General features: G+C 39.9%; 1 protein-coding gene across 1 annotated transcript in view; it reads left to right on the forward strand.

Moving 5' to 3' along the window:
- FREM2 (FRAS1 related extracellular matrix 2) overlaps nucleotides 1–23,110 on the forward strand; it is a 153,629-nt gene that overhangs the window by 82,730 nt on the left and 47,789 nt on the right. Inside the window, exons 5-6 of the mRNA XM_079902635.1 lie at nucleotides 3,581–3,706; nucleotides 4,786–5,037. Of these exons, the coding sequence (XP_079758761.1) occupies nucleotides 3,581–3,706; nucleotides 4,786–5,037 (378 nt within the window). The remainder of the gene's footprint in view (nucleotides 1–3,580; nucleotides 3,707–4,785; nucleotides 5,038–23,110) is intronic.

Below are 23,110 nucleotides of genomic sequence, written 5' to 3' on the forward strand. Positions count from 1 at the left end.
ATTACCATATCCGTTTCAGAGTTAAAACAAAACAAAACAAAACAAACGATTGAAATGTTAGAAAGCTTCCCACTGATGTTCAAACATCAGTGGCAGACTCCACACTAAGTACCATTTGTTGGCTAGTCTGAGGGCACTGGAGCAGCCTGAAGATGTACCAGAATATCTTCTGAGTTGTTTTTGAATGTGCCAAACTGTTTAAAGATGATGAACACTCAGTGCCTTCATCTAGGCCCTGCATTTTCTTTCCCTTCTTTGTTCTATTATAGGAAAGATTTTTAGGAGATATTTTTCTCTCATGTTTTTAGCAGAGGCTGGTGTTTTTGTAATCCACTCAGTATAATTGAGAAAAGGACATCTTTCAAATGTAGCTACAACTATTTTATTTCTGAGAACAGAAGTCATTTTTTTGCCTAAGTTACAGCACAGTCAAAACCTAAAAATAAAAATTGCCATTAGATAAATCAAAGTACTCCTTTCAGTACAGTCACATTGACTAATAAAGCACGCGTTCACTTTATTCCGCTTTATCTTTCAAAACAAAGAATAATGAAACCAATCTGAAAATATAAAAGTAACACATGTTCATTGTCAAAAATGGACAGATTTAAAGAAATAAAAGTCACTTGCCCTGCCACGTGAAGATAACCACTGTTTACACCGAGAGGATGTCCCTGCAGTCATTTTTTTCTGTGTCTCTATTGACTTATTAGAGAGTTTACTATTTCCATAATATCACCCTTGTTTTGTCTCTCGGTGTATATAGGAGCGTGTATCTGTTAATCCCAAACTCCAAACTCCCCACCTTTCCTCTTTGGTAACCATAAGTTTTATTCCACTGTAAAACTTTCCCACTTCTCTGTCTGCCTTTGGGTCTCAGCCAAATACAAGTGATGGTGGCTGGATAAATAGCCTTTGCTTGTTTCATCCCACTGCGTGGTCCTTGTATATTTCCACAGGATCCTGCCCTGAGTAAAAACCAAAGTCCTGCCAGTGGTCCTGAAAGCTCCGTGCGATCCACTCACCCCCACTCATCATCACTTCACCGGCCCATGTTCTGTCCTCTCCTCCTTGCCCAGTTTACTCAGACCATCAAACCACACTGGTGTCCTGGCCATTCCTTGCATATACCTGGCCTGAACACTTGTTCATTCCCTTTGCCAGGAATTCTCTTCCCTAAATTACGCACATAGGATATCTCATTACCACCTTGCCATCTCAGCTCAAATGTAACTCTATCACAGACACTTTCCTGTATAATACAGACCTGCCGTGGCGCATACCATGCCCCAGCCCTCCCTCCACCCTCCACCCCCCGCGCCCCCCTGCATCCCCGCCGGCACACTCCATCTTCTTCATATCATTTGTCACCTCCTGGCATACTATATATTTTCTTGAATATGTGTTTATTTTCTTCCTCCTCTCCACCCCCAACTAGAAAGAAAACTCCATAAGACCAGGGATTTTGCTTACCTCCATGGCTCCTGTGCCTGGTTCAGTGTCTGGCAAGAAGGAGTCAACCAATCCATGTTTGATAAATGAATAATTAGTTATTAAATCTTACATCCACAGATTTTTTTTAATGATGCCATTTTTTCAATTGCTGTATCAGTCAGAGTCCCAGGAGAAAAGAAATGGCACATTCAAAATTAGCAAATTTAAAATAATTTAATAACATGACTTTTGCAAAGATGAGACCGAGAATTGGGAAACCACCAGGTTTAGTTAAGTGCCCCAAGGCTGGTAAGAGCGGATACCATCACCACCTCTAGGCCTCGGGGGAAAGGGAAGGAGAAGTTAGCTGGACCAGTGAGCGAGCTAGGGCGGCCAGTGGGCACGATGACCGTTACTTGGTGGGGTACAGCCAGCTCTGGAACCTTGAGGGGAGCCAGGGGGACGAATGCTGACCCCACGTTGCTCTCACCCTCCAAGTCCTGCCTGTGCTGTCAGCCAGAGACAGAGCACAAGGGAAACCTTTGATGTGGTTCTCATTAGTCAGCCCCTGGAGCACAGGGCAGGGTGGAGAGGGGTGGAACGTGGACCTTGACGGCCAGCGTCCACTATTCCAGCGTCTTTTATAATCATCCAAAGCAGTGTGGCTTACTGTTTTAAAAATAATCATGAAGCATTTTCCGTGTGTGTGTGGGACTTTCAGTGAAACAGACTCCCAGGCAACTTCCAAAGTATCTATTTGAGGGTTATCATGTCAAACTGTTGAACTAAACGTTCTATTGAACTAAATGTAGTTTTACATTGAACCACGATTTCCAACAATTTAATTATGCCATTTTTATTATTTAGTGTACCTTTGCGCTACCTTAAAAATGAATCCGTGAGACTCATAGTATTATATAAGTATAATGTATACTCTGTGCTATTGTTATCCCTGTAGAGGAGGAGGGAAACCACAGATGTGTCCCTTACAGTGATGCATAGATTTCTAAATTCTAAAGGGACTGCTGTTTAAACACAATAAACAAACAAAAACACCAAGTGTCAAACAATGCATTATTATACTTTTATTTTTTTTAATTTATTTTTTAACATCTTTATTGGAGTATAATTGCTTTACAAAGGTGTGGTAGTTCCTGCTGTATAACAAAGTGAATCAGTTATACATATGTTCCCATATCTCCTCCCTCTTGCGTCTCCCTCCCACCCTCCCTATCCCACCCCTCTAGGTGGTCACAAAGCACCGAGCTGATCTCCCTGTGCTATGCGGCTGCTTCCCACTAGCTATCTACCTTACATTTGGTGGTGTATGTATGTCCATGCCACTCTCTCACTTTGTCCCAGCTTACCCTTCCCCTTCCCTGTGTCCTCAAGTCCATTCTCTACGTCTGTGTCTTTATTCCTGTCCTGCCCTTAGGTTCATCAGAACCATTTTTTTTTTAGATTCCATATGTATGCGTTAGCATACAGTATTTGTTTTTCTCTTTCTGACTTACTTCACTCTGTATGACAGTCTCTAGGTCCATCCACCTCACTACAGATAACTCAATTTCGTTTCTTTTTATGGCTGAGTAATAATCCATTGTATGTACTTTTAATCATTAATCATTCAAAAGGAACACGTTTGGGGTAAGAAAAAATAATAATAGAGTGGACATTACAAGATCTGAGTTGTAATCCTGACTCGACCAGTAAGAGTCCTTGACAAATAATTTCAACTCTGTGGGTCCATGTTTCCTCATCAAAGTAAGAGGTGAGACAGGATGACTTCTGAGGCCTCTTCTAAGTCTAAAAGTCAACTACTCCAACAGAAGGTGGAGATCTTTCCCGAGAGAACAAAGTTGGACTTAAAGGAAGTGTGTCAGCAGCACTTATTAATTGAGAAAAAAAAAGCAATTACTGGAGATAAAAGCAATGTTGGGTCTTATTTCTAGGTTAAGAATTCACTAGCCCAGAGCCTACACACTCTATACCTGCTTCTTCTCCCCTGTCTTCCCTCCTTCCCCTCACACTGCGCTATTCTAAAAGAATATGCCGGGGAAATGATCAATCATGAGAGCAATTAATTTGCACAGGATTATGTCATATGTAAGACGCTCAGACAAAAACAATTGTGTTTTCTCCTTAGAATCAACTGTATTCATCCCTCAGTCTGAATACTCCATCGAGGAGGACATTGGTGAACTTCTCATTCCCATCAGGAGAAGTGGAGATGTGAGCCGGGAGTTGATGGTGATCTGTTATACGCAGCAAGGTAGCTCAATTTGCGAGTGAACTAAAATGTCCCCTTGAAGATATAAATGAGCCTCTTTAACATGTTGGAGGCATAACATTATGCCATGAAGGTTATACTTTACTAGTCCAGTTTTCAAATAGGAAAAAGGCATGCAGGCGGATGTCTTCCTTCACTGTGGCACCTTTGAGGATCTGGAAGGACTCTGCTGCTTATTGGAAACATTTCTGATTCATTTGGTTACTTTAATACTCAAGGCCTTTGGGGTTGTAAGAAGTTGAAGCTCCCCTCTCCTGCTCAAGCCTGCTCAAGTAGAATGGGGTTATTGTTAAAAACAACAACAAAAAAAGAGGCAAAGAAATGCATACCCAAGGAAAATAAACTAATTTCAAACTGGTCTGAAACTCGTAGCAACCAAATTTCAAAACATTTGTTTTGCTCATTGAGTAAGCTCCCTCCAAAAGGTGATTTTAATGCAATACAAAATTAAAATTAATACATAATACTCATTAATATACTAAATACCTTTCTAGGAAACAGGTAGACTTTTCTAAGAATGTAAAAGAAAAGGTCATAAATGCAGTTGACACTGCAGACTTTCATTAAAATTTTCATTAACATATGTGAGTTGAAAGGCAGTAAAGAATCGTGGTCAAAATGCAAATTTTAGGATCAGCCTTGAGCTCTGGGTCCCAGAACAAGTGGTTGGACTTCTGTAAACCTCAGTTACCAAACGTGTAAAGCCCAGTAGGGTGGTTAAGAGGATTACAGAAGCAATGCACGTAGAGCGCTTGGCACTTTGCCTGCACACAGTAAGCATTTGAATACTAAGCTATTATTCTGTATTATTGTGTTGTTTTAAAAGACCACTGGCAGGAAGCAGAGGAGAAAACCCTTGAAATGTACTATTTGTCAGATGTTGGAGACCATTATAAAGATGACTGATGATGCTAGCACAGTATGGAGGAGTTATTGCAGTTTCCAGGGGTGTTCATAGATATGATGGACCATGAAAATGCTGCATATGAAAATAATCGTTTCTGGAGGTCCCCTTGTAGTATGTTCTACATAAACCCCTTTTGGATTCTCTCTGTTTCCAGGAACGGCACGAGGAACTGTGCCAACATCAGTGCTGTCCTATTCTGATTACATATCCCGGCCCGAGGACCACACCAGTGTTATCCGCTTTGACAAAGACGAGCGGGAGAAAATGTGCCGGGTCGTTATAATTGACGACTCCTTGTATGAGGAGAAGGAAACATTCCACGTTCTCCTGAGCATGCCGATGGGTGGGAGAATTGGATCAGAGTTCCCAGGGGCTCAGGTTACAATCATCCCTGACAAAGACGATGGTAAGTACTAACTTACCTGAAAATTATTCCTCCTACCAGGCGCACCAACGTCAGGCACAACCTTCTAAACAGAAGGATGAGAGTGCAAAAGAATTTTCACATGCACGTTTATCTTATGCTTGATTTTATAGTGCGATTAAGATTCTAAGTTGGCTGCATCAATCAATTTGTCTTTCATGATTTAGTGTTTTCAGAGAGCAAAGTCACACCTATGTGTTTTCACCTATGTACAGTTTCTTTTACAACACCATTTATCATTAGATGATTAAACTTTAAAAATTTCCTGGTGAAGAATTGAAGCAATTTTAATAGACAATTTATCTTTTTGTTTGTTTGTTTTGCTTTGATTGCAAAAGCTTCTATTTTGTAACTTTAATCTCCATGTTTGAACTCGTTTAGCAAAGAAACCCATCAGACGAGACTATTAAACGAATGAGGAAGGTAATATATGGAAAATTGAGTCTAACAGGCTTCCCCAAAGGGGGAGGGTTTATCCTAGACTACTCTTCCTGAGGGAAACCTAATTCCCATAAAAGAATCCCTCTTTCTGAGCAGAAAAAGGAGCAAAAGGGTCTTCATCATCACAGCTCAAAAAAACAGTTTGTGCTTTCTTGTGAGAAAAGAGAACAAGAGGAAAGACCGTGAGTCATGTTGTCATGAAAGTGAGAGCGGTAAACTGAGAGGTAGGACCCCAGGACTTGAATATTTTTCTGTCCGTCTTGAATTTTCCTCATGGTAGATAAAAAGAGGAACAAACTCGGTGGATGAATCTTTTGGTTCCCAAACTGGAGGAGAGTCAGAAGACTGTCATTCGAAAGAATCTGAAAACTCAGGAAGTTAAAAATGACCTACCCGGGGAGTGCTTTGATGATTGTGGTAGTTCAGTTAAAAAGGCTTTAACGTGTCTTGTGAGCTTATACTCTGTTCCAAGCCCAGCGCTGGGTCCTTTGTACATTATGCTCCGAACAATCCTGTGAAATATATAATAACGTCTGTTTTTTACTGAGAAGTAATGAGAATTAGAAATGATTTTATCAAGAAGGATTTGAAGAAAGTCTTACTTCTACCTTAAACTTAGATAATGTCCGGTAGCTTTAGTTGACTAGTTTCATAGGAAATTCTATTTTGTATTTAAATATACAGAAATTTTATTTTAAATTCAGTTGATCTCAGAGAAGAAGCCAGTATTTTGAATGTCAGCCAGAACATAATTAAGAGCCCACCCTAAACACCTATCTGCTATCTAGATAGCTCTGTTTTTATTAATATAGATAGAAAGATATAGAGCTTTAATTTTAAAATAGAAAATACATTTAGTGATCACTTTGGCTCCGTTGCTTTGTTGGCAAAAAATTGTTTCCATGTGGATTGTTACAGATGCACATGGGAAAAAAATAAAGGTTCAGAAAGAAACTATTATTTATTAAGCGCCAGGCATTTTCACTTGTATGTTGCTAGATCTTTTCAAGAGTAAAGGGTGATGTCAATTTTTTACATATGACAAGGCTGAGAGAGGCCAAGTGATCGACTCGAATTTACAAAGCCAGTATGTGGCAAAGTTAGTATTATCGGAGCCCCATATATGACCTTTCCATACTGCCACTCTGCCTCTAGAACAAGTGCCTAGTGGTGACAAGTTTGTGGAACCATAGGTACAGTATCTACTACGACATAATATTTGTTAAACGCTTTATTAGCATCAGTGTTTCACTTGAGCATTACAGTTCCCTGGTGTAGACAGCTAAAGGGGTATTAGGAGTGGGGTAGCCGAAGCCCTCAGAAGCTTTTCACCCCAGAAGAGGACTGGGGAATTTGGATGCCACAGGCTTTGATTTTAAGGCATTAGAGTACCATGCAAACACTGGACCAGGAGTTTGTCAGGAATGTTACCAGCAATCACCCAGCCCCCGTTTAATAGAGCAGAAGTCCTGTGTCTACCTCTCTGTTTTCTCCCATTTGTCCTTTCCCTTCCACTTCTAACTTTTTATTTTATTTTTTAATCACTCAGGTCTCACTAACGTCTTACCTTGTGGGAAGCACCACAAGTTTTCTAAGGATAAAATAAAACAAAGCAAATAAATAATCCCTACCCTCAGAGAGCTTTCACTGTAATGAAGGGAACAAGGCAAAGGTACACTGAACAGACTCACAAACATAAAACCTCACCAGAAAGTACACGATTAACTATAAGCACATACAGTGCTTTAAATAAATTCACAACGTAAAATTTTAACTTAATAAAGTACAGCACAAATTTAGCGTTGGAAGAAGGAACTTGCCACTTTAAAGATCCCCTCGTGGAGTAAATCAAGAGATGGAATCTCTGGATAGTGTCACGTTGCAGTTTAGTAAATATTTGTTCCTTTCTTCAGCACATAGGTTTTAAGAATCAAAAATTCACTCATTCACACATCTATTCATTAAAGATATGAGTTAAGCACCTCTGTACTCACATATTTCTCAGTGCAATAGCAACAAGGGGACACGAGCTCTGAACTCATGGACTTTTCAGACTCTGGGGGTACACAGATAAGTGAACAGGCAAGCATAAAATAAATGTAATAAGTGCTCTGCTGAGGAAGGAACATCTTTCTCTTTCAGGAAGAGCTTCTTTGAAAACATGATTTCTTAGCTGAAATTTGAGGACAGTATCAGAGTAACCCGGCAGAGAGAGAAGGGAAGTGTGTTCACAAGTGCAAAGGCTGAACGCATGTGATGCTTTCAGGGAACTGAAAGCTCGGATATAGCACAAATCTACAGCTCAAAGGAGTGAATAACGAAGAATTTGGCTGGGCAAGGAGTTAATCTGGTAGGATTGGGTAGCCATGTAAAGAAGTTGTGTTTTATTATTGAAATAGAAATCAGAAACTCTGACAGGTTATAAGGAGAGTGACAAAATCAGATTTGCATTTTTGAGATATTACTCTGCCGTGGCTAAAATGCAGAGACTAGATTGAACTGCTCTGAAGGCTCTTGGAGAAATATGGGTGCTAGGTGATGGCGGCTTGAACAGGGTGGTTGTATGAGGATGAAGAGACCAGGGAGCATGGACATGACATGGGAATTGACTGGACGTGAAAGGCTGGAGGACAGGAAAGTCCAAAGAATGATATCTTCGTTTCCAACAGGGCAGTTGGGTTAAGCGTGGTGCAGTTCACTGAGACAGACAAAACAGGAGTAGAACTGGTATAGGGACAAAACAATGAGTTCATTTAGGACGTGTTAGTTTGAAAAGGCTGCATGACTTCAAGGTGCTGGATGTGGAGTAGGCAAATGGAGATATAGGTCTGGAGATTAGGACAGAGTTATGCACTAGGACATTAAATTACATGTTATCGCTATTGATAATAATAAAAGTCATACAAGATGGCTTATACAAGAGGATAAGATGGCTTCAGAGGACATGCAAAAATGGCCCTCATATGACTTATGATGTGGACAGATTTTACTTGATTTTCATATTTTTTTAAAAGGAGCACATTTCACGAATGTTAAGCAGAGATGGGAAAGAGTGAAGAGAAAGGTAGTTAATGTAAGGGTATGACAATCCAGCAAAGAAAGTGCTAAAAAGAATCTAAGGATCAGACATGTTTCAGTGTCTAAGTGCTGTCAAACATTTTTAATCTGTAATGTCTAACATGCAGCAAGCTAGGACATTATCTTAATTCCTCTTGCTAGTCCAAGCTTTGGGGGATTTTTTTCCAACATGCAACGATTTCACTTGTTTTTTAAATAATAGGAAAGATAAACCTAAAACTTATTTTAGAGAAATTTGCTTTGTGATCATCTTTGTTGGAATACTTCATATCTTATGAGCTTTGGGGTCAACTTTTATTAATGTCTCTGAACCTCATTTTCCAGGAGTAAAATGAAGAGTTTACCTGTATTTCCTATATTTTACTAATTTTTCCTATATTTTTTCATTTTAGAAGTTGAAATCTTACGATGTACATAGTTTATAAGCGAAAACAATACTGCTACACATAAAGTACTGTCTGTGCAGACTTTCACCAGTTCATCATGGAAAGAAAGAATGCCCAGGTTAATGGGGAGAAAGTCAAATTTCACTCAGGTGCAATAATACAGTTACTAACAGTTGTCACATTTGAACACTTACTACGTACAAAGGACTTTACGTGAATTATCCAGTTAAATCTCAAAATAAGGTATCTTCTCCGTTTGATTGATGGAAAAATTAGACTTACAGAGGCTAAGAAAATTGCTTAATGTCACACAGATGCAAAGTGTTGGATATATGTCCTAAATTTAGGTCTATTTAAGATTTGATTTGCTTCTCCACTAGGCTATAATGAATCCTGAAATTCATCAAAGGGATTAAAATACGTCATACCTAATGACATAACTGAAGGGATACGATTGTCATAGAATCTAGAAAAGGATAATCCAAATATAGGTCAACATTGGTCAAGGGAGGGGTGTTGTTTCTGAAGGTGGCCAATTGCTCAATCACTAAAATTTTATGTGATTGGAGTAGGGAAAATATTTAAGCCTGCTACACAATCTGAGTGAAACACCCTGCATGACTTTCCAACACTTTTTGCTCTGATTGCTGTCTCCGTTTCTGTGGTAATGGGCATACCAGATGACGAGTCCACCGACCAAATGTTCCCGGACTAAAAAGAAACACATCCTTTATAACTTTGTAACTCAAAGCAATCTGAATTTTTAAAAAAGGAATTGATTCTCCAAAGCTAGATTATTCCTCAGTGAAATTATAGGATACCATTTCTGTGGCTGCCGAGTGAAGGACCAACACCTGGATGGAAAGTCACTTTTCTTAGGCGCAAATGTTTGAAAATCTCAGCTGGGACCAAAGGTTTTCTCTGTACTCTTAATTATATGAGAGTAGAGCAGGGGCTCAAAGGACGGAAATATGTCCTGATTAAATCTGTATTACATCTTTAAGAAACCGCTAAACTCTTCACTGTGTTTGGAAGAGACTTACACGTGAACAACATGCTGACACAAGAACAGTGCTCTCATTTTGTGCAGATATCCTGAACATCAATGCCTTCAGTCCTCAGTACTTCAGTAAAGGTTACAGTTTAATACTACAGCATTTGTTCCTTAGGAAGAGTATCAAGTCAGTGCTAACAGCATTTCACTAATCTTTGCTGTCGGTCTTTGGTAGTTAATTAAGGAACACTTAAGCTGAACCCATTTTCAGCTTTTGTGTGCCCACCCGCAGGGGTTTTCACTAAAGTGGCTGCCTTCCTCGACCCCCCTAGAAAAATTACCATGCTAGTGGGTATAAACCAGAGACACGTAAAAGGCAGCACAGCATGGTGAGCCCTGTAGTAGATGTAACTCAATTCAGTGCCATTCAAAAGCTTCCAGACATCAGAATAGCTTTCTCAACAGCAGGAGTACCATAGAGAAGAAAGCATTTCTAGTGCTAGAAAAATACATCATGGTATGGTGTGTGGGTGAAATAGGTTTCATGCATTTGTACTGAGCTGAAAGGCTTGGTCACCGTCTTGGTGACCAAGAAGAATAGTATTCTTCTTGAATACTATTATTTGCATTTGTGTAAACTCCAATTAAATAACGCCAGGCCAGTCTTTGTAAGGAATGGCCAAACTCAGTTAAACTAACAACTTGACAAAACAAAGTTACATTCTGCATTTGGTATGCTTGGGTTAGAAAAATATTAAAAAATCAAGAAATGGAAAAATGAGTTTCTGACTGCTCAGAATATGAATGCATTGAAGCCCTTAACAGACTATTTAATGTAGTTGATAATGCTAAGGATTCAGGGAGAGCTAATGGATGTTTAATGAGCGTCTGGTCTGTGGGGAGGCATTGCAAGAATTGGCTGAATAATAAAGATTATGTCCATTTTTCCACATTGGAAGAATACTAGTTGAATGATGTAGATATTACACCGTTTGAAAACGAACATAAGATAAAGGAAAACATATGAAATGTCTTGCATTTTAAAAAATATTTAATCACATACCACACACAGAGCAAATATTTATTGTGCACTTACTAAGTGTAACAGGTGGGGACTATAAAGGCACTTAAGACATAGGCCGGGATCTCAGAAAGCTTAAAATCTATTTGGGAAAAAAAAACACCTAAGTACGTTAAAGGTTAAAGGAGAATAATTTAGTTCGGTAATAATTTGAAACACCACAAAGCAGACAGAAGAAGGCAGTGTGATTAAAAGCAATGGTATGATCACTCTGTGAGTCAAGAGGAGGAACAGATAAAGGCTTTAACAGATGGAAAGGATTCAGGTGAATGGAGAATAAGGCAAAGTATTCCAAGATAGCATGCGTGAAAGCAGGAGGGAGAGAAAGACGTGGGAGCAGAGGGCAATCCAACTTGGCCACATTGCCTTTTCTGAGAGAGGCTCATTGCCCAGCTTCCAGGATTAGGTGTTAGGAGATCTGGGCTGTGGATGCATTTTTGCTGCTTTCTAGTCAAGGAATCTTCACCAATCCAGTTGTCTACTTGTACCTGTTTTCCTCATTTGAGTACATTATCACCTGAATTTCTTATTTTACAGAATCTTCATGAGGACCAAGTAGCATCTGTATGAGAGCACTTTAAAAACTAGCTCAACTAAAGAAAGGGTGGGAGGCATTGGCAGTTGACTCTGGAAAAATTGGTTGGAAGCACACTGTGGATGCAATTGAATGAGATAAGAAGTTCTGACTTTACTTCGTAGGGAGCACCCAAAAGTTTCTGGACAAAAGAGTGCAATAGGGCTTCCCTGGTGGCGCAGTGGTTGAGAGTCCGCCTGCCGATGCAGGGGACGCGGGTTCGTGCCCCGGTCCGGGAAGATCCCACATGCCGCGGAGCGGCTGGGCCCGTGAGCCATGGCCGCTGCGCCTGCGCGTCCGGAGCCTGTGCTCCACAACAGGAGAGGCCACAACAGTGAGAGGCCCGCGTACCGCAAAAAAAAAAAAAAAAAGTGCAATAATCAGAGCGATGTTTGGAGGTTATTAATTCGATAGCAGTGTAAGTGAACAGAATAGGAGCCAAAAAGGGAAGTGGACCTGTAGGGGGAGGACGTTGGGACTGGAAAGGAAACAACCTACCGCTGAGAATAAAACCCGCTAAGACTTGGACCTCATGTAAGGAGGGAAATTTAAAAATATGTATCTAAAAACGTGTGTGCTTGACAGGTTCAAGGAATGGAGGAACCATTCGTTAACAGGAAGTTAAGAGAGAGAACCAGTCTAGGGAAAGGAAGCTGAGAGAAGATGAGCAATTCTGTTCAAATATGCCGAGTTCAATAATGGAAGGTTATTAGAATGTATTTCTACTAAATGTTAATGTGCGGGTTGTTTTGGCTGTTAGCTGCAAATAGTAATTAAGTGTCACTTGTTATGTTACAAGAAAATTGTGGAAATGTACAAAATGAAGTATATTATTGGAGTTGTCACGTAACAAGTGCACCTTTAGGCCTTTAAAACAAATGGGTTTTTAAAATAACTTTAAAATAGTGTGGTTTAGTTCCCTCGTTCTGTACCCCCATTGGGTTAAACATAAACCATTTTATGATATAGAGTCACTTCACATCATTTTTTTTTAATTGTAATGGTTTCAGGAGAGGGCTTTCGAAATTACAGGATTAATTCATTTTTAACAAACTCGTGAAGGGGAGAGGGCAGGAAGAAAAAGAGCATTGGTGAATGTGAATGAGTGAGTCATTGGCCGAATAGGAATTGGAGGGGAGAGAGAAGGGAGACTTCCCAGGCTTGGCCTTGGGAGGACCCACAGGGTCCCAACCCCCAGTCCTCTCTTCTTAATTCTGGACCTGGCTGAACTCAGAGCCCAGCAGGCCAGCTGTTAATAGGAAACAGCTCCACGTGGGGCTTGGGTACAGGGACACAAATTAAAATAAAGGCAAGTAAGCAGGGGTCCGAGGCTGCTGGAGTGGGTTCATTAGCAACGGGGTACGTGTTATGGTCACCGGCTCTGAAGGAACTTGCTGCTATGCCGTTGGGAACTGATCTTTTTGAAACTGTTGATGCATTATACTGCTCACAGCAGGAAAGGCATTCAGAGCTTTGTTCCTCTGCACACACACGAGCTTGGCAAGCAGCCACTTGAATCTCTGCTGCCAGTTGCATGAATACATTCACCGCTATTACCAGAAAAGGCAAAGGCTCCAGAGTTCTTTGTGAGAACAGCTCACCGTTCTGTATAACTTACATTGAAGAATGACCTTATGGCTCACCAGAAAGTGAGCACAGGGAACTGTGCCAGGACATAGGGACAGTTCACCCAGAAATAAGCTCTCAGATTCATGGACTGTAAACTTGCAGATACGTTGTCTGCTAGGGTAGTTCTAAGATATTAAGGTTACACTACTGAATAGGATCATACTGTTTGCAGTATTAAACTAACTCATGTCTCTATGTTTCAGGGCTCCATAGATATCATATATGTCATGTAATGATAAGTGTAATATATAGCTATTGTAACTATAACTATTATAACTATTATATATGATAACAATAACAGGTGTGCTAAGCCTCTTACTTGAATGATTTCATTTAACACACAGACACACAGACTATGAGCCTGGTTGTGTTATGCCTCAGTTTTATTGTCTTTGAGCGGTTAGGTAACCTGCTCAAGGTCAAACAGTTGAGAAGCATTTAGCCAGGCTGACCACAGAGTCCATGGCGCCAACCGCTCTGCGGCCCACTTCATACTGTACTGGCAGCATGTATATTTAATAGATATTCTACACTGTATATTCTACCCTGTAATACTCAAAAATAGCATGAGGCATGCTAATAGAAATGAAACAAACTGTGTCCTTTTCTGTGCATGCAGACTTGCGGACCCTAGAATACTTTACATGTTAGCAGTTACAGACGTAAGGCTAACTGATACATGAATTATTTTGGTTCACCTTTTACCAAGTATAACTCCTCCAGGATCATTAAGAGAACATGTGATGGAGTCTGGTAGTTCACTTGCACAAGGAAAAGCATTGCTTTTCCACATCATTTAGCAAGTTGTCCAGTGGAAGGGTTTCCCTTCTGAAGGACTGGGTTTGGGCTGTCTTGTCAAGTCCTCATGGATAAATGCTGTCTTGTGTTTGTTTTGTCTTTTTCATGGTAACACTATCTGCCTGATTCCCAGCTTTTCCACACAGGAGAGTGAACGCTGGCCGTATAATACCATCTTGTAGACATCAAAGGATACATATTGCTGATGTATTATCACTCAAACCCTGGAAGCAGATCACTACACATGTTATAGGAACCGCAAGGTCTCAGTCACAGCTGAATTCCATGTTAGTGCTAAAATTCACATAAATCTGGGAAGCAACTTCTCAGATACTAGACTTCAGAGTTTGTAAGCTTAAAATTATTAAAAGAGATATTATAATCAAAAACAGTAAAATTCATGAGACTGAATAATTAGAAAAGATCTCTTAGTACATGTTAGCAGTAGCATCGGAAATTCCAAATTATTCACCAGCAGCAGAGGTCTAGTGTATTCTTTTGTTGAAAGTATAAAGCACAGAGTAAAGGCCGATAAACCAACACTACAACTTGGCTGAAAGCAGAACACTTACAGGCTTGACCTGCGTGCTCCATGATGTAAAGAGAGGCCAAAGTCTGTGAAATACTACAGTGAAGTCACAGAGGTCTGTGTATTTATTTAGTAAGTCCAGGCAATGCACTATGTACTTATGGTCTGTTGTTGAGAACATACACTTCATAAAAATCCATTACTAAATAGACAACAGCATCTCCTTTGATTGTATTAGAATGAAAAATTAAGAAAAACATTTTGGAATGTAGGTACTATTTTCTGACACTGTTGGTATGTCCGTTGGTCACTGTAGAAATGTGGAACGTGTTAGTTTGCTTCCCTGAGAAACTTTCACCAACCGGAAATAGTTCTGCTCGAATTAGAGATCTTGAATGGGCGTCCCTGTTCTCTGTATATCTTACGTGCTCTGCACGGGTAGATGTTACCTTTCACGGGAGGCTGATAGCCTTTATGAGCTCCCTAAGAAGCAGGTCTTCGTTCTGCCTTACTGAAACGGACATTTGAATCCCTTTTTCTCTCCCTTTATTCCTAGTTTAGAAGTCATATACATACCTTTTTTTTTTTGTCATTGGCCTTAAATCTTCTTTTAATAGACGTCAAGAAACTTGCTACAGACCTCAAAAGATACAAGATTACCCTGTAAAGTATACGGGGAATGTCATTTGATAAAACCAGTGGACTACATCATGCTACGGATAATCACAATAATAATCTATGTTAGGATTATAAGATGTAGCTAAAACTGAAACCACCTCTTTTCTTTAGGCCATTTGTAACAATTTGAAACACTTAAAATTAGGGATAAAACTTTCCCTTCACACTTCTAGAGACATAAAGCATCGCTGCATCCTTTCTCTAAGACACAGGTTGGGCTGCTCTGGTGGCACAGTGGTTGAGAGTCCACCTGCCGATGCAGGGGACACGGGTTCGTGCCCCGGTCCGGGAAGATCCCACATGCCGCGGAGCGGCTGGGCCCGTGAGCCATGGCCGCTGAGCCTGCGCGTCCGGAGCCTGTGCTCCGCGACGGGAGAGGCCACAACAGTGAGAGGCCCGCGTACCGCAAAAAAAAAAAAAAAAACACAGGTCTTCATTCTGCTGTAGTGAAACACACAACTGAAATAATGTATATTCAGACATTTATTTATTTAAAATGTCTGCTGAGCATCTCTAATGCACCAGATGCTGTGCCAGGGGAAAAGAGATGAAGGATTTGTCCTGCCCTCACTCCTTATGTATATACGTCAGCACCGTATAGCACCTAGTAGCCCCCCTTCTGAGTAGTGGGCATCCCCCAAGGCACCAAGGACACTGTGATGAACAAGACAGGCCCAATCCATAGAGGGTTCCAACAAGGAAACAGGCAAACAGATACAAAAGTGGCAGCTGATCAAACCAGGCTCCATGTGCAACGGGTGCTTTCAAAGGGGCATCCAGTGGGACCAGAGGTTCTGGGAAAGCCACACACAGAATCAGAAAGACTGAGTCATGGCATTTGGCAGCCCAGAAATTGATGTGCATTGTCACATGTCCCCTCGGGCTGTGACAGCAGTCACCGAGTTAAACACAGTCCTGGGAAAAGAAATTAAATGGTTGGTAGAACTTTATTAGCCAGTACTTAATAATAAAAGAGTCAGGAGAGTCAGAATATTGACATTGTAAGAGAGAAATAGCTTTCTCTTTACACTTCATGGGGCTGAAATGTATCTCAGCTTCAATTTCCCTGAGGGTGTTTCACAAACAATCTGTTTCACTGTCTCCGGAAGGATGCCACAAAGCTGAAATTCTGGTCCAAATGCCAGCAAGAAGCTCATTCTTCTTTCTGTTGTTGTTCAAGAATCGCACTTCTTCAAAGGGATAATTTTCAGGACCACACTCACTGCCAGGGACAGCTTTAAAACGCCAAACCCGTGGAGTCCTTCACGATCGCAGCGCTGCAAGGTGATCCTCCAAGTACAAAATAAAATTATAGATAGTACAGATGCTGCCTTTACATTTGTGACTCTGCGGTGCGTGGTCTCCAGCTCAGTAAACTGGTAAAGTACTGTCTACACTGCACAACAGGGTTGAAAGAAGTACAGAGATTTATACCCACTTGCCAGGGGATTGTTATCCTCCCAGTGGATCAAGCTTGCATGTCTTAACTGACATTGGTCCAGAATACATATTTTGAAGTTTTTTAAAATGTCAGTACATCTTTTTTTTTTTTTTTTTTTGCGGTACGCGGGCCTCTCACTGTTGTGGCCTCTCCCGTTGCGGAGCACAGGCTCCGGATGCGCAGGCTCAGCGGCCATGGCTCACGGGCCCAGCCGCTCTGCGGCATGTGGGATCTTCCCGGACTGGGGCACGGACCCGCGTCCCCTGCATCGGCAGGTGGACTCTCAACCACTGGTCAGTACATCTTAATAGCACTATGTCCTAACCTACTTCAGGATACTGAGAGGACAAATAAACTGTTAGCAGGAGATGTTTGATTAATTCTCTGAGGACAACTTCATTACCTCGTTCAAAACATGATATCCCGTGACATTTCTGTGAATAGGGAAACTCCATTAAACCCTCGTGTTGTAATTATGGGAGACCCAATAATTAAGTTATGTATGGAATTCATTTCTTCTTTTTCTTTTGAAACAGTGAAAGTAATATAGGCATACAAGTAACCATGGCCCTAGTGCCTTAGCTTCTGAAAGAAATCAAAGCAAATCAAAGAAAAAATAAAGAGCAGCAGTAGTCCTTGCTCTAACCTGGTTTTCCTCCTGCATTCTTTTTTTTCTTCTTCTTCTTCTTATTTTTGGCTGTGTTGGGTCTTGGTTGCTGTGCGCGGGCTTTCTCCAGTTGCGATGAGCGGGGGCTACTCTTTGTTGTGGTGCGCGGGATTCTCATCGTGGTGGCTTCTCTTGTTGCAGAGCACAGGCTCTAGGTACGCGGGCTTCAGTAGTTGTGGCACGTGGGCTCAGCAGTTTTGACTCGCGGACTCTAGAGCACAGACTCAGTAGCTGTGGTGCATGGGCTTAGTTGCTCCGCGGCATGTGGGATCTTCCCAGACAGGGCTTGAACCCGTGTCCCCTGCATTGGCAGGCAGATTCTTAACCACTGGGCCACGGGGGAAGTCCCTGAGCTACCTTTTAACCACTTAGTTCACACAACTCAGCCCTAACTCAGGGCTGCTCCTTTTATCCCAGGAGGTTATATGGCTCTATTGTTTTTAATTTCACTTTTTAAAAATATTAGACAGATTTCATCCTCTATAAATGAAAACAAAACACAAATCTAAAGGATTAAACACGATGTTTTCTTAGGACCCATGTATATTACTGAGTACATTTTATCTGAATATGAGAAGTCACATGAAAATCATAATGCCTACACTTCTATCATCTGGGTTTATGGTTTCTCTTTAGTGCGCAAACCATTTATGAGAAAGAATGGTTTTTTAACTCTTATTTTTCCTTGAGAGGAAGCAACTGTTTTCTTTTCCATAAAAAATAAAGACAGCATAGATAAAATGTTGAATGAGAGAAATAGCTGCAAGCTAGTATCATTATCCACGAGAAAACGAATCCGAGAAGACCAGGAAGAAGGTGCACAGACCCGAAAGCTTCGTGATCTGACTTCGCACAGCTGAACTGGGTTTCGTCCATTTGCAGACCAGGAATCCAAGAACCATTCCTCTGTCGATGGACATTTAGGTTGCTTCCGTGTCCTGACTATTGTAAATAGTGCTGCTATGAACATCGGGGTGCCTGAATAGGAGGGAAGTCCCAAAGGGTGGGGATATTCATTTTGTGGTGCAGCGGAGGCTGACACAACATGGTAAAGCAACCATACTCCAATAAAAATTTAAAAAAAAAGAAATCCAAGAACCAAAGAGGTTGACTTCCCCAATGTCAGGCATTTCAGAAGTGACTGAAAGGGGACTTGCACTCATGGCTTGTAGGACAGTTTCCTGTGTTTTTTCCCCATCACACTGCAAGAGGATGGAAGACTCCTGGGACCACTTTTCAGGTTCTAGCTAAGAAGCAATGGAGCAGAGTCGGCCACTGCTACTGAGTAATACTCACAAGGAAGAACAGGGAAGGAGGATTCTTACAAAAAAGGAGCACATCCCCTCAGCTTGAAGTGGCGCAGCTTTGGCTATTCATTCTGGAGTCCCTTCCTTTGCCGCCTGCAGGCATGTTTCAAGTGTCGCTTATTGAACAGTCTGTGGTCAGGGTTATTTATTTTTTGAGTGTCAACCACATGCTTTTATCCCTGAGACCTCACACAGGTTGTGTTTGACACCATGTTGGCCGTAATCTTTCTTCGTTCAGCTGCTGGGATTCCCACATAAATCACCCTGATGTCAAAGTCTCTGCAGACTCTGAAATTTTATGAAATTCACTTTAGTCTGCAGGAATGAAAATATACATGCATGCCTTCTGATGGGTGATTTGGGGAGCAGTAACAATTTTAAATGAATGGAGAATTTAAGAATAAGGTGGTATCTTAATTTTCTTTCCCTGTTCCTGTAATGATGGTGTGCTCTTGTTTTTTGTTTTTTTTTGTTTTTGTTTTTTATGGTACGCGGGCCTCTCACCCCTGCGGCCTCTCGCGCAGGCTCAGCAGCCATGGCTCACGGGCCCAGCCGCTCCGCGGCACGTGGGATCCTCCCGGACCGGGGCACGAACCCGTGTCCCCTGCATTGGCAGGCGGACTCTCAACCACTGCGCCACCAGGGAAGCCCTGCTCTTGTTTTTTTAATGAAGAAATTTACCTTCACAACTGAGGAATACTGGTCTGTAACATATTCTAATTTTTCTCTTACATGGAATATTGTGTCTCTGTCTTTACAGACTCTCATTACACTTCTTTAAAGAAAAATATTCTAAAAATGCTCACTTTTCCATTTTTTAATCATTTTCAGAGAAAGTACTACATAATAAAAAAAGCACAGATTTTGCAGTCTTAGAAACTTACATTTGAATCCTGCTTCCACTATATATGAGCTGTGTGACCTTGAGATAATTATTTAATCTCTCTAAGTTTCAATTTCATTTTTGTAAACAGCAGATAAAAATGATGATGTTATAAGTCTGTGTTGGGAGCACGATAGGTAATATAACAAAGATTCTAGGGATTCTGATGTGACCTGCAGAGGCAGACACTCAGTAAAAGTAGCTATTACGTCATAATATTACTCTTGCACTAGCTTTAATAGTAACTGGTGTGTTTTCACAAGATGAGCTTTAGAGCCATAGTGATGATTACTTTGGATTAGAGACTGGAAGCGGTATCAGTCTTAGCTTATGTCTCCACACACTATTTTATGACCTCGTATGTCAGGCTCCACACTTCTCACTGGAGTTTATGGATGAACAGGAGTACTTGATTTCCGCCTTTGGGGAGGTCTCTGTCTAATGAGGGAGATGAGTGAGTGGATGAGTCATGTGAATACAGCGTGAAAAGCGCCACGTGAAGTATGAGCTGCAGGACTTGCTTGACGGCTGTCAACTGGGAGGAGGTTAGATGTGAAAATCGAAAGGCACAAACCTTGCAGGACCTTGCAGAGTCTTAGATAATGATTTTTTGGAAAGTGCAATAACTTCTCGGTTCCCTAGAGAGGATACTCATCCACACCACTGAGAAATACTGCAGCAAGCTGGTAAAGATGCCAGAATCTGTTAAGGGTAAAAAAAAAAGTTTTAAAGATTTTAACAAGAGAGAAGAGACTTTCCACTCTGTAATAAATGTTTTTCTTAAATCTACTGTTTTGAGGTTATGTTTAATGGAGGTGTGTTATGCAGATTAATTCTTGCTTAGTATTAATACTTTCATTACAAAAGTATTACATGAGAACCATAGAGAAGTACATAAACTAAATGGCAGTAGTCTTGTCTTATCTCCCTCTTCAGACCCACACCTCTCCCTTGAGGTCACTTAAGTACAACGTGTGGCTTTTCTGTACACACAATTACATGCACACATTTTCTTTTACTTTGATTAGAAGTAATTATTGTTATCGTGAAGAGGCAACGAGCACATATTCTAGAGGGAGGCAGTCTGACTTCCTTTCCACTTACTGGCTATTGATCCGGAACTCCTGGACTTCAGTTTCCTTATCTGTATAGTGGAGATGATAATAATACCTACCTCAAAAGGTTATGAGCACTTAGAACAATCCAGGCATACTGAAAATACTCAATTAATGTTTGTTATTCTACTTGATCTTTTTCTGCATAGTATTTTATGTTATAGTTATTTCACATAACAGTGTATGACACAAAAAGCTTTTTGTGTCATAAACCTACTGATTCTTTTTAATGGCTACATAGTATTCCACAGGGTGGCTGTAACGTATTTTAAAAAGTCCATATTGATGAGCTTTTAAGTTGTTTTCAGATCTTTTTCTATCCCACTCATGAGATAGTAAATATCTTTTTCACATATGCAAGATATCTCTTATTTGCTTAGTACTTATCATTACATTCAGTTTTAGATGCTACAAAGAATACTGTTTAGGAAATTGTAAATTGAATCCATTGAGTTGAGAAATCAGTTAGAGAGTTATAACCAGTTTTCCTTCCTCTCCCTTGTTTATATGATGTGATATCATATAGGATAGAAATAAAAAAGAGTTTTAAAAACACTCTCCTAGAGATGGGTTCTCAGAAATATTTGTTGAATAAAGAATATTCAGGAAGCCTTCTTCAAATGCTACTGGATGGTGGAAAACTCTGATGACCTTCACATTTAAATTTTATTTTAAACTTGTATCGACCCTGAAAAAGACAAAATCAGAGTTTTGGAGTGAAACTAGATCGACAGTAGAATCTCTAATTACAGTATCTTTTTTGGAGAAAGGCTCACCACGTATTCTCAGCTGAAATCTTGGGAAGATTCAGTCCTTAAGTTATAAGCATTTTAGACATGTCCTGACTTTTCTTTATTCTTTCTGAGAAAATTATAGTTGGCAAGGAAAAGCAATGTCAAAACATGCCTTTAAACTGATATATACTCAAACATATATTTGACCTTTTTTTTTCCAACAAGAATTTTGAAAGTGCTTTTTAGAGACTAAATATTAGGTCTTTCTTAAGAATGTGTGTTTACATATTTTTTGAAAGAAAAGTAGGGAAAGGCCCAGTCAAAATTATTTAAAACTAATTTTTTACAAGATGTTATTTATAGAAGGAAGTTAATCTAATTTTTTTCTTCCTATTTACAAACGTAATAGATGCTACTTGGGGAAAAAATGTAAAGTATATAGCAAATTAGTGTGTGGAAGAAATGTGCAGCAAGGGAGGTAAACTTTCCTCATGATCCCATCTCTAAGAAATAACCAGTTAGCAACTTGATATATATTCTTTCTTATTTTTCTGTGCATCAATAATATGTGTATGAACAACACGGATTATTTTATACATACCATTCTATAACTATCATGTAAAAATGTTTTTTCTTTACAGAAATGTACAAAAATTATACAGCGTAATGTGTGCTCTATCTAAAATTAACCAGTGTTCCATTTTTCTTAGTTGCCTCAGGTCCTTTAAAGGAATCAAACACTAGACATAAAACATAAATTTCCTTCTAGTACCATTCAACTACCATGGTCCTCCAAAGTAGCAATGATCGCAAACTGGATAAGTATCTATTTCAACTTGCTTTTTTTTTTTTTTTAAATCAGCATCGTGTTTTCAAGATCTGGTTGTTTTGATGAATTTAGATGAGTGTTATTATCCATTCCCCTACTGCCCTACTGACATTGGGTTTTGTATGTATACATAGAGTTGCACTAAACATATTTGTAAATATTCCTGAATATACATGTAGGGAACTTTTCTAGGGTGTATACCTAAAGATAGAATTGATGGGTCATGCTGGACGTGCAAGTGCAATTCTACCAGATATTGCCAAATCTCTCCAAAGTGATTGAATCAATTGCCTTTCTACCAGCAGCATCTGAGGATGTCTGTTTCCACACATTGTTGAACTGTTTGGGTTTTGCTAATCTTATGAATATTAAATAATATCTCATTTTAAGATTATTTCCATACAACAGTGAAAGTTTTCTCTCCTGAGATTTGAGTGTTTATATAATTTTTCAATTTTTCCATTTGCTGTTAAAATTTTTCTTGTAGATTTATAAAAGTTTTCATTTATTTTGGATACCAATCTTTTGTTTTGGGGGTCAGGGATACATACATGCTGTAGACAAAGGTTATGTTGCGATATCTTCTAATATTCCTACTAAATTATTTTGCCTCATCTATCATTTTCTGAGCATTGTAAGATTTTAAAAAACCCACTATAATCGTAGATTAATCAGTATTTTCCTATAATCGTCAATTTTTGCTCTATATATTTCAATACAAATTCAAGCATGTCAGATAATCTTGGTTGGCCGTTGTTTTGTATTATGTGGAATTCCTCTGTATTAATGAATTTGCTTTAAATTGTATTTGGACTTCTGTTAATGTTACTACGCTGCCTTGCTTTTTTCCTGTTGTCTTAACATAGCCTTCTTACATCCTTATAGTTTTCA

This window comes from Stenella coeruleoalba (assembly GCF_951394435.1).
Source record: "Stenella coeruleoalba genome assembly, chromosome: 18".
NCBI lineage: Eukaryota > Metazoa > Chordata > Mammalia > Artiodactyla > Delphinidae > Stenella > Stenella coeruleoalba.